Source organism: Phyllopteryx taeniolatus, chromosome 4 (assembly GCF_024500385.1).
Source record: "Phyllopteryx taeniolatus isolate TA_2022b chromosome 4, UOR_Ptae_1.2, whole genome shotgun sequence".
Taxonomy (NCBI): domain Eukaryota; kingdom Metazoa; phylum Chordata; class Actinopteri; order Syngnathiformes; family Syngnathidae; genus Phyllopteryx; species Phyllopteryx taeniolatus.
In genome coordinates this window covers 24,512,627-24,525,126 of record NC_084505.1, presented here as the reverse complement: position 1 = coordinate 24,525,126, position 12,500 = coordinate 24,512,627, and the positions used below count along the sequence as shown (strand labels likewise).

General features: G+C 40.2%; 1 protein-coding gene across 3 annotated transcripts in view; it reads right to left on the bottom strand.

Annotated features, from left to right (window-relative positions):
• Positions 1 to 12,500, bottom strand: part of cntln (centlein, centrosomal protein) — a 126,508-nt gene that overhangs the window by 65,423 nt on the left and 48,585 nt on the right. For 2 of the 3 annotated variants that reach the window (XM_061770817.1, XM_061770820.1), the window contains exon 12: positions 8,400 to 8,516. In XM_061770817.1, the coding sequence (XP_061626801.1) occupies positions 8,400 to 8,516 (117 nt within the window). Of the gene's footprint in view, positions 1 to 8,229; positions 8,275 to 8,399; positions 8,517 to 12,500 lie in introns of all 3 variants that reach the window. The other variant, XM_061770818.1, reaches the window with a different exon arrangement.

Sequence of the window (12,500 nt, the reverse complement as noted above, 5' to 3'; positions counted from 1 at the left end):
CAGGAATCCTTTATTAGCATGCTGTGCAACTAATGGCTCTAACATACATTGGGAAACCGATCCAAGGATATCACAGCATCTTCAAAGGCTACACTGAAAGCACAGAACTAAATCTATTTAGTATTTCGTGATGTTTGATCATCATAAATGTCCAGATCTACCATAAAATTCCCCATGCAGCTTTTGTGTGATTCGGCAGATGAAGCGGTTATTGGAGGGTCCAAAAGTAAGTATTTGCTCGAAAAGGTTCTCTACTGGTCCAAGCACATTCCCTCCACCAACATTCACGGTCAAACTTGTGAAAATTGCCAACTTTCTACTTTAACGCAATTGTGAAATTAAACCACCAAGTAAATCTATTGTGAGCCGGTTTGGATTTTGCCAGATTGTGATGTCTCAATTTTAAAAGGGGGGGGGGGGGGGGGATTTGTGTTTGACTGTGTGTCCACTGCATGCACCACATACACAAAGCTGCACACTAATCGACGGGTGGGCTCAGCGACTTCACCAGTAAAAATAAAATCGATGCTCAACAAGTAGCCACCCCACTACCTTTTTCCCTCGTCTTAATGCTAACGATAACTGTATTTTGCATTAGTCCCACAGTAGTGGAGTTGTGGAGAGCACTGGCAAATTTGCATGAGACAGGCCCTTTATGTTTTCCGGCTGTAAAACTTTGTTATAAAAAAATTGTTTATTTTTAAATAGGTTTTTTTATTTTTTATTTTAAAAACAATTTTCAGTTCAAAATTAACACGACATTGACCTTCAAATATATACCTGTTGTACGGTAGCCGAATACAAGGGATGTGAGCGACGAGACTACCTCAGACTGTATAATTTGTCATTATCGTCATATTCGTCCTCATCTTTAATAAGGAAAAATCAATTAAAAGATTATCCTAAAGAAATTAAAGTCGGAATTAGAGCGACATACCTTACTCTACTTGTGTCACCAAAAGCTAAAGAAACATTTCAAAACCTTAAACAATATCTATCTTGTAATGATTGAGACAAAGATTCAACATCTTTTCATTGTACTTATATTAAAATGTCGATATCTGAAAAGGACAACAAATCACCCAAACTGGGATACAAAGACATCAACTATGGAATACAAAATAAAAAGGGGACGGAAATGATAGACAGATAGATTCATTAAATGTCACCCACTGTTTTTAGTTTATATGAATGAAGAACTTAAAAAAAACATAATTGAAATGGGTTAAAACCAGATAAGCCCTGACTGTGTACAATTATATGTTTTGTTTTCTGATTAGACCTCTGACTTTTATTTATTTTTCATTGTCCTGTTATATGTGCTGTTCTGTACATGTTCTGTGTCTGCTCAGTTTTGGAATTTTGATATTTCCTTGCGTAACGTTTATTAAACTGTAATGCTAGACTATGCTGAGGAAAAAAAATAACCGGCGGGAAGTTATAACGAACGAAGTTGGAAAATTAAGCAAAAGGAAGGTTTTGTTTTATAGCAGTGATCGATGTCACTTTCGGATTCTCATAAATTATCAATATTTTAATTTATTTTCGTTCATTCAAGCATTTGCAACTTCCCGACTTAGTCACTTGGTCTGTCGGCAATAGGAGTCCCTGATTACTCGGACTAATTATACAAGTCAGAAATTCCCACGGTCACCTCCGTTGTAGCTTAATGTCATTGCGTTGTGGGCTATTGTCATCGTGTTGCGGAATTTGCAGCTGTTGCGACCTTTCTTGGTCACTGTACTTTTATATCCTTGATATTCTTTCACACGGAGATCCTGAGAAAAAAATACATAAAAAATTGCCACATCAGAGCAGAAAGAGAACATCTTGCCTTCCTTTTAACAACCAAACCAAGGGAAGGGAAAAATTGCCACAACTGTGTGCGCGCAGCTATCCACTTGGTGGGAGAAGTGAGTTTCATGTGTGAATCTGCCGTCTTGTCATTGACTTCGTACACAGCTGTCATGCGGTAAGAATACACCCTTTGAAGGCAAAAATTTGAAGTAAGGACTTGGTCTCCTACTGTACCATTATGGCAAACGCCAACAACAATCGTAAGCTGTATGAGCAAAAACAGATTTCTGGAGAAATCAGACAGATGATACTGGATGCTTGCTGCTGTGGTCGACACTGGCAGTCTGTGTTTCAAGCTGCTCTTTTGGCCCCATTTTTTATTTTTTTTTAAACAATCTCTCTCTTGCGGAGTGCAAGAACTTTTGCCCAGAGCAATACCGTCCATGTCATTTCATCTCAGGTCTGCCCAAGCTGCACCAAGCACACACCGCTAGTCTCGATCCACAAGGGTGTCCAACACAGCTGCATCCTTCCCAGCCATTGTGTTTGCGCCCGCAAGACTACACTGCTCTTGCTCAGAACATAAGAATTCACAAGGAATCACGGAAATAAATTGGAAGGACCTCTGGCATTTCCATTATCGGAAAAATAATCTTATTTTGAGGGCTGTTGGGGGAAACCCCTGTAGTGAAACTTGAGCTGGAGGGCTCCTTGTTCTTGGAGGGTCTCGAGCGGCTGAAATGGGTAGTTCATAGCCTGGTGCTGTATTTTAGATGAGGGGAATGTAAAGCCCCTTTTCCCAATGCCTGTAAAAATCAGCATTTTCCAACTTTTCTTGTGTAATGCTTTTCTTCATAAACGGCACTAACACGGATTTGAGGGACAGTGTCGGTCTAGTAATTTCTAATCTTCAGAGGTACTCTCAGAGACATAGAGGCGGGATGCCACGCGGGTGTAAGAGTATTTCACAATGGCGAGACAGCGGCGTGAAGTTAAACACCTGACATTCACTTCTTCCCCACTGTTGTTTTGAAAACAATTGTCACCATCACAACAAGAATTTCATGTGTCACGTCATCATGTATCTCCGAATCTGACTGCAGGATGCACTATAGCTCACTGTTTTGTACATAAGGCACAAGGACAATTCTGGATCTTCTGTTATGACAATTTTGTGAGATGTCCGAGTGAAAGAGGCTTATACGTCTCAAAAAGCATAGTTCCACTATTAGAATGCATATGCATGTTGATGGTATCTGTACGTGTCATAAAACAAATCAATATTTAACTCTGGGGATAGACAAGCATTTTTCCTGGTAGTGAATTATATTTCTGAATTTCATTGAAATAAGTGCATTATTTATGTTCTAATTAATTTTTACTTTGAGAGAGGCTAAGACCAGATGGCAACACTGAAGCATGCATTATAATTACAAAGTGCAAAGCAAATTTTCCCCCTCAAAATAATTAATTTCCCAAATAATTAATGAAGGGGAAAATCCTTAGTAGACTGATTTAAAAACATGCATAAAACATTCTGTTTGTGTGAGCAAAATATGTCCCTCCTCCAACTCTGCCTGGGGTCCGGGTGTGGGTGGGGGCAAAAGACACTCATTACTTGTATTACCTTTTAGCAAATCAAGATGAAATGAGCAGAAAGATGAGGAACATGGTGGTAAACTTTATTAAACTTAATTAGAGTCAACGTCGCTCACTGGGGAGGTTCATGTCCGTAATGGTCACCGTGTATAGGATCGCACACCGCTGCTGCTGCTACTGCTGCTGCCATCCAAATGATCTCAAAGGCTTTTTTTTTCCCCCGCCAGTAAACGCTGGCTAATTTATGCTTTGATGTTGTCTGAGTGCAGCATCTTAAGTCTGAGGGCGCATTGCATGTGTTTACTCTACTTATGAGGCCTAAATAATGCCTGCCTCTTTTTACCAACAAACCTTTTACAACAATTAACAAGCGCGGACACCGAGTGGAGAAAGCCGCATAATGAGGCAGATAAAAGGATCCCACTGCGGGTTTTTCGAGCCCACACTCCTACTTTCTTACCAGTCAACCACGAGGACGTCTCAATCAAAAAAAGCAGAACCGTTTGTTGTAGAATTTGACAAAAATAGGCCTTTTGACCGCAAGTTGTTAATGGATCATAGGGGCTGGGTATTGCGAAGAACCTCACAATTTGATTACATTTCAATTCTTTAGGTTGTGATTCAATTTGATTTCTATCCTTTGTGTTGTGATTCGAACGTGATTTAAATGCTTTGCTTTGAATTGATTCAGTCAGCAGTGGAAATACACAAACAGAGTACCTGATGACAGTTTTTAATATTTATTTTCACGCCCATGTGAAGCTATGTGGTATGTTACAAAATACCTTACTTTTGTCTCTTTTCTATGTTACGTAATTACACAGGAATCCAAATATACCCTAAACGTCAGATTTTAAAGTTGAAGGCGCTGGCTTCATATCGCTGCTGCTTGCTTTAGTCACCGTTTTGCTGTTGTTTGGTCGAATGCTGCCTCGGGCCATACGATTCAAATATATATGCAAAGCGCCCCCCATTGGCCAGGAGGTGAATTGATTCAGAGGACTGGGGGGAATATTGTGATGCATTGATTAATCGATATACTGTGATAATCAGTCTTCCCGCTAGAAATAAGCTGTTCCAGGGTCAACATTACAATACATCAATTAACTAGAATCTAGAATATACTGTTCGAAACAATCTCTTGCTCGTTTGAACAAGTTCTTTGTAACAAGAAAACAACAGAATGATAGTTGACCGTACTTGGAAGTGAATCAACAAACTAATCAAAAGTCAATTTTACACAATTTTTCGCCAGAATCCTTAATGACAGATTTATCGATTAATTACCTCTCGTTTGCAATACGGTACCACTATAAAAATTATTGAGCATTATTTAATTTGTTGTACTGGATAGAGACAGTGCTGGTGTACCAGTACACACTTACTGATTGTTGGGCCAATTCAAATCTTTTAGGGGCAGGTTAATTACATTGGAACTACATTTACGACACTTTGAGCTCTCCAAACACACAATGGTCCTCGTTGCGGGGAGAAGTTCCTGCAGTCAAAATATTTGATTTAATACACATTAGTTGCTGGTCAGTGTCAAAGTCAATCAAACCACATTTTTCACCTTCTCACGCAACCTTAAATTATGGTGCAAATATGACAGGAGGAGCCAACCTCTTAGCACTGTGAGGTGCCCATTGTGCAGGAGTTAACCCAGCTGTACTCACAGAGCCAAAGAGTCATTTTGGACCTCTGGAAGGTGTTTTACAAGCGTTGTTTGTGGAAGAAGTGATCGGGAACATCTGTGCACAGTCTCATGACAAAGAAGGCTACAAAACCGAAAAGACAAATGTACTGATGAACACCACTGGCATTTAAAGCTTTTAAATGGGTCTTCATTTGGTCCTAAATTCTCAACTAGTGGGAGTTAATTAGCAATTAGTACATTATTGCCCGACACTTGCACAGCATAACCTTCACAAGCATAATCATCATCACACGGTCAACGGTGGAGCAAGCTGTGACGATTTGCCCCACGAGTTATACTTCCTAAAAATTGGGCTGTTTGTGCTTTAGGATGAATCTACTTTTGCAAAGGCAGATGTGACTTAAAATCTTACGGGAGTGATGTACAACGGGGTTTCGTTCGCATGGCAGTGACGGAACATGATTTAGTACCTAAGTAGGAACGTGCCGTAGTCTATCACTAACCTACACTAAGGCAGAAGTACAATAATAATTACAGTATGAAAAACACTTCAAGGCCATATAAAACATCCATGCATCCATTTCCTACAGAAGGAAGAAAAAGTCTGTGTGAAATCTTTGGAATTTCTTAAAGTTCTGACCAATTCATGCAGAAATATAAGAAATGTCAAAGGTTTCGCATAGCTTTTCCTCCTACTGTATACCACTTATCCTCATTAGGTCATTGGTGAGCTGGAGCCCATCCCACCTGGTTGTGTACACCCTGGACTGGTTTCCAGTAAATGGACTCCATGCACGCATCACTTCCACCTTTTGTGTAAGCTAGTATGTTAACTTCCACTCAGCATGTAAACACATAGTGACAACATGCGAAACGTGTTAAAACTCAAAACCAAGTTGACGCTGAACTTTTGAAGGGGGTGCTGAGTCAACCATAAACATTGGTCAAAGCAAAAAAATTTCCTAAAAAAAAGACTCAAATCATATTTGCGCCGCCTGGAACCATTTGGCCACTGTCTTTGTTTACTTCACGGACATTTGTTACAGACAGAGGCACTGTTGGACCTGTGAAAAACATTGCCAAAAACGGCAGAGGATCGTCTGTAAAAGATTTCTAAGACCCAATTAGATATGGAATGTGCATATAACATGATGTATGAGTGAGCTGAATGGCAGCGTTTTTTTTTGTTTTTTTTTTAAACCTAAAATGGTCATCACTAGTGTGCTAATGATAGCAGCCAAAGAGCGTGCCTTCTTGTGTCGCATTACCACATATTTTTAACGATGCTGCACAAACTAGTACATTTGCCGTACACTGAGGACCCCCTGTACTTGACTATGACCATGACGTGTTGTCCCACTAACCAGAAGTTTCTGGTGATCAAATGTGACCTGACGTTGTAACTGGGCTGACCAGTGAGAGGCTGTAATGAGAAAAAAATAAGTGTAGCTGGTAAGGGGCACATGAATGGGATCAACACTTAGCCTTGAGGACAGGCAAGTTACACCGTCAGGAAAAGAGTCCAGCCGCTGGTCATGCCTCGTGTTTTCCACTTGCAGGTCAGTTTCAAGGACCGTGCAAGTAGTATGTTTGCGCCCCCCCCCCCCCCCCCCCCCCCCGAAGCATTAACCCCCATTTCCGCCAGACCATCCAGTGCACTGCTCAGTTCCAGGCAGGCAAGCTAGCGGATGGACATCCCTTAACAGGCAGCATCGGCAGCACTAGGGCTACTAGCCTGTAATTTACTCAGACAGCTCAGGCTTGGAGAGAGGCAGCCGGGCTATATCATAATGAGCTCAGCTGGGATTAGGAGGACAGGGTAAGGGGGTGAGCAGAGGGGAAGCATCGGAGGGAAGGGGAAGCGTCAGGGGGTACCACAATTGTGGCCTCAACCTACACTGCGGCATTGCGGAGGGCCAGGGGGAGGCAACCGGGAAAGGCGAGGCGGAAAAGTGAAGAGGAAAGAAGGCGCAGAGGCACAGGAGAGAGGATGGAGGAGGTGAGGAAAGGTGAAGGCCGGGGGAGGCGGGAGGAGCCAAGACGATGGCTTTAGGCCAAGCTTTGTGTGGAGCGTCACGAAGGGTCACCGATAGTGGTGCAGTTACGAGGGCTTCTCGAGATCAAAAAAGACAATGGTTACACTATAAAAAGACAATAAGGAAGAAGGAGCCAAGAAAAATGAACAGAGTACAATAATACTTAAGTGTGTTTCAAATGTTTATGAAGGCCAGAGCGGAAAGCATGTGTTATTTACCATTTTCGGAAGACAGCAAATTTTGAAAGTAAGTTTGTTGCTATTTCCATTAGGAAAATATCATGGCACACCATCATACATAAACATCACAAACGGTGTAAATTGAGAAATAATGATGAGCTCGTCTCAATTTACGAACAAATTTACTTAGTGTAAATTCTGGGTCAGTTTAAGTGAACAAAAGGCTGAGATACACGCAGGAAGCCATTCTGTTTTATGAATGGCAACAGGTGGAAACACAGGTTAATTGTACCTTCTGCTATCTTGTAGAAGTTTATTTAAATGTTCTGCCTGTCAGGATACAACGCTGCCATAGATGGATGAACAAAGATACATTATTTGTAGTTAGTGAAACTAGATAATTTCGCATGGCACACCTGATGATCTCACACAGTGTTTGGGAACCACTGCTTTACTGTACAAGATGACAATCGTTCAATAACTGCTACTGCTTTTTTTTTTTTTCACAAACAGACAATACGCAAATGCTCTCCATTCTCTGTTTTTTGCAAAAATGACTGAAAAAACTGTACAGGAGTGGTCTTCGATTTATGACTGAGTTCCGTTCATACAGCGGAAACGTAACCCAAATGTACGCAAAACGGAAATTGCCTTTGCAGTAAACAGATGCAACCTAACACTTGACTACCATGTCACTTGAAAGCAGCAAGTCTTCTTTTCACCCTATAAAGAATAATTTTCTCAAGCTCAGGGAATTGGCTAAATTTCCATGACAAATTTTTAGCGTTTGAAAAGAAATCAGCAATTTTACATTAGCCATCAACTGATTTGTAACGGATAAAGTGAACTATAGGTGTGAAAACACCCTTGGGTGAGACCACATCATTTGTGTCCGCTGCGCTTTCATGTGTGAATATTTGGGTGGCCAATTTTGCAAATGAGCAGAGTGTAATGATCTTACTCTGACCCCCGCTGTTGGGTAATGATGTGACGGACTGAGGGGATGCTGTGAAGTTGGGAAGGTCATAGTGAATTTAAAAAAAAAATAAACAAATAAAAAAGTGCGTCAGTATCCTCATAGTGGCGCAGATAAGACAGAAAAGTGTTTAAAGTACGAGGAAAGGGACTTACTTTTCAAGTGTGAGCTTCCGGGTAAGGTTTTTGAAGTAGGCAAGTTCGTTCCACACGGCATCGCTGTTCTCCTGTCTCAGCTGCCATGGCTCGGCACGTGCCATCCGTCCATGTGGCCTGAAGTATAAAGACACTTGGTAAGCAATCATTCGATTAGGGGATAGACACCTTAGTTTCCCCCTGAATTTAAAATTCCTGTGCATACCATGATTCATTTAATTCCAATAAAGAGCTTCAGGATGAACTATAGTGGAAGATTCAAAGACGACTGTTCAATATTGGTACAATTTGGAATCCAACCAATATTTTTCCGTTAAAATATGCCTCAAAAGACAAATCAAATTTGGGATTCAAGCCATCTTAAGGAGTGCTATATACAGGATGTCAGCGCTTCTAAAAGGATTCAACTTTTTTTTGCTGTTTTATGACTTTTTGTGTGTGCTTTTTCTGTGCTGGTGATTTCACCACAGAGGGGGAAGTATGATGATATCCATAGAACTGGCAATGGAACTTATTGCAATCGGAAAAGGATCTGTCTGCTCATCACAATATGAGCAAAGAAATTAATTATATATCAATGACATAACATAATTTTTTTCAAAGAGCTGCTAATGTAAAAACTCAACTTTATTCATGGAGCACTTAAAAAACAACTGCAGTTGTGACCAAGGGCTGTATTGTACATGAGCTCTGAATAAATAAAAAAGGCGTGCAAGACATCACGCATTACAGGGCCTGAACTTAGAATGTAAAACAACTGCAGGTGTCTAATAACCACTTCACTTTACTTCATTTTAGCACCGGATATCGTAAATGTTTTCTCTGGAATCCATTCCTCGTGGAGGGGATACAGGCTGGATGTGGATATTCTCAGCTAAAAAAAAAAAAAATAAATACCACAGCTAAAATGCTGTAATAGTGCAAATGGTCAAGCACAACGCAAAAAGAATATAGGTTGGAAGGTACAAATAAAGGTGAAGGCCAACAGTGCTGTTGTGATAGGCTGCTGATTTACAGATACACAACTGTGCGAGCAAGGGAGTCTTGGTTTTGATTTCCTCGAAATGATGTTATACCATAGTACAAGTCTCTTGAAAATGTAAATACACAGTGGGCCAAATTAAAGAACGGCGCGGGTCTTATGTGGCCTGTAACCCATACTTTGCCCACCCCTCGTTTATAGTACAGTAAACAAATCGTGCGAGCGAATCGCTGTGGCGACCCCTGACAGAGAGAAGCCAAAAGCCAATTGTACTCTCAGGAATGTGAGAATCTTCCTTAAAATACTGCCTGAACAGTGACATTAGCCCTTCGTTTTGAAAATTGAACAATTTGTGAGCCAACCACCATTCTGGAATGGATTGCATTCACCTTTGGACAAAATCTTGTTCAACGTTTTCCCAGAATAGTGGACGTTATTTTACAGTTATAAAGAGAGCGAAAGCTCCATATAGACAACTTTTTACATCCTGCAGGTGTAATGGCAAACTGTTCCAGTTAATTTGTTGCATTATACATAGGCAAGGCTTACGGAACACAGAGATATACATATGAAAAGAGAATATTACACTATGGGAATAATGGTTGGTACTGCACATTACCTTGCCGCCTTTGGGCAATTCGCATGGGACTAACGAGGCCCCTAGTCACACTCTGTTTTCGTTATCCTGCCTGGTTTTGCCATATTCAAACGAGTTGTTTTGACTTTGACATTTTAGTGGCAAATCATGTTGTTCAAGCCCAGGGTCCTGCCTTGTGCGGCCACGCAGCGGAGCATTCCCTGTGTGCCTTGAAAATGTAGTGGCTTGGACGTTCAAATGTCTACACCTCACTTATAAATACTTAATGACACTGTGTTTTTTCTTCAGTAGCTGGCTCTACCAGTAAACTCAAACGCGCACACGCACACCCACACACACGCAGACACAATCCCCAATCAGTCTTTACCTGAGGTATTCAATTCCAATTAGCCTTTCCTTTGCAAACTAAAATGGCTTTTAGGGAGGAATTTGCAGATTGGAAAAAGGAGAACGTTTTTTGTGCCCTGGCAAGCAGCCCCCGACCACTCACACACACACAACACACACACTAGGCTTTCTCATTCTCACCGAATCAAAGTGCTGAAAGTGGATGGTGGGGTCTCCAAATTTGAATTGTCATGAGAGACTCCAGCATTCGTCACCAGAGCTCAAATAAGCAAGCGTCAAAGGACTCTGGACATGTTTTGCTTTTTCTTTGGCTTTTAGCTGTGCTTATTTCAAGAGAAGGGTGTAGTCGCAACAAGAGAAGAACGTGAAAGGGGAGAAGAATATACTGGGGCATCTCAATAAATTTGAATATGGTAAAAAAAAATTATTTCAGTAGTTCAATTTAAAAAGTGAAATATAGTGTACTGTATGTAGAGTCATAGGATATAGAATTAGTATAGTATTCGTTAAAAATGCCAATCCCTGCCTAATTTCTACATAAATACTACACTTTTTTTGTTATGATTTGTGGGATTTGGGTACCAATGTGGTCATTCGTAATAGATAACACTTTGTTCTCCTCTATAATTCTTGCTACATTTTTTTTATTTTTTTTTAAAGAAAAACAAATCATGATGGAATAAGGGACATAAAATGTAGGAAAAGCTAGTCTTCTTGGAGATCATACAATACTGACACTTTGTAATACGTCTACAGTATGTCCGGGGGGAACGCTCTCATGATCCATATCTGAACAATCCAGCCCTAATTTTTTTTTTTTAGCCGCTTGAGCTCTCCCAAAATAAGTTCCTGAAGGTTGAACATGACAGCTCTCTCATATCATATTAAAAATCTCTAAAATGTATTTTTTTCCCAAATGTTATCACACTGAGAAGTCAAGTCACCAATAGCCAAGAATGATCCCTATATTAATATCATTGAATATATCTTTTGTAAGACTCTTTTTTTAATGGGGAATTTGGGGTTCTCGTTAGCTGTAAGATGTAATGTTCAGTTATGAAAAAAATATATAAATAATTAAAAAAAATATTTCACTGTGTGTGTAGTGAATCAATAATATGATTTTCTCTTCTTTTTTTTTAATTGAACTACTGAAAATTAAGGTTTCCACGACATTCAAATTTATTGAGATGCACCTGTACATTGGAAATCAGATAGCTAGCAAGCCGGTTATTGACCATTTACTGTTTTATCAATTATTATCAAAAGGTAGTGATTTGTACATTTTACACTGCATTAATGGTTGTGACAGTTATTGTAGTTAAAAAAATAAATGATAGCAACTGCTTGACCCTGAAATTTATTATTTCTATTTTCATTATTTGCCAATTAAAAAATAAAAATAAAAAAATGGTGGTGAGCAGCCATTATTGGCCATGTAGACACTGTCATGTCACACTAATGCTAGTTAAACCCCGGTGCCTGGGAGTTGGCGGCGACTGAGGAATGGCAAATGTTTCATTACAGCTAATGTGCCAGTAAGCATACGTCATTTGGATCACTTGAAGTTTTAGTATTTGTGTGCGTCATGTATGGGCCCACTTAAATAAATAAATAATCTCACTCTATAGTCACAGTGAATTTGGCCTCCCCTACCTTAACAGTGGTTTCAACTCCCCTCAGTGCGAAATGTAGGTGCGTTCTCAAGAAATGTGTAAGATGCTTTATTAAGTCACTGTAAAGCTTCATACATTTTAATTTGTTTGGAGTGCTCCTAAAAGTTGTTGAACACGGAGCCATGAGAGAGCTATCGTCTTCAGGCCTCAGTGCTTCCCCCCTACGGTATCCTAGTTTCCATTATTAAGCAGGGGGAAACAGAGAGAACTTTTCCACACCGCTACGGCTAATTGCTCTGATTCAGGGGGAATCTGTTTATGGGCGCCGCTTTGATCAGAGTACGGATGCTTTAATAACCTTTAATTTTATTTGCGCAACCCCCCCCCCATCACACCCAGTATGATTAAAAAACTTTTTCCCATCTCTAATATAAACAGGAAGTTGTCTTTTCCCCGTTCTCGACCATGCCGTTTTGTAAAAATATGTCGGTAATGTTGACTAGCAGGGGGGTTTCACTGGGAATGGTGGGCAGAACACTGACTGCATTCTAATGAGA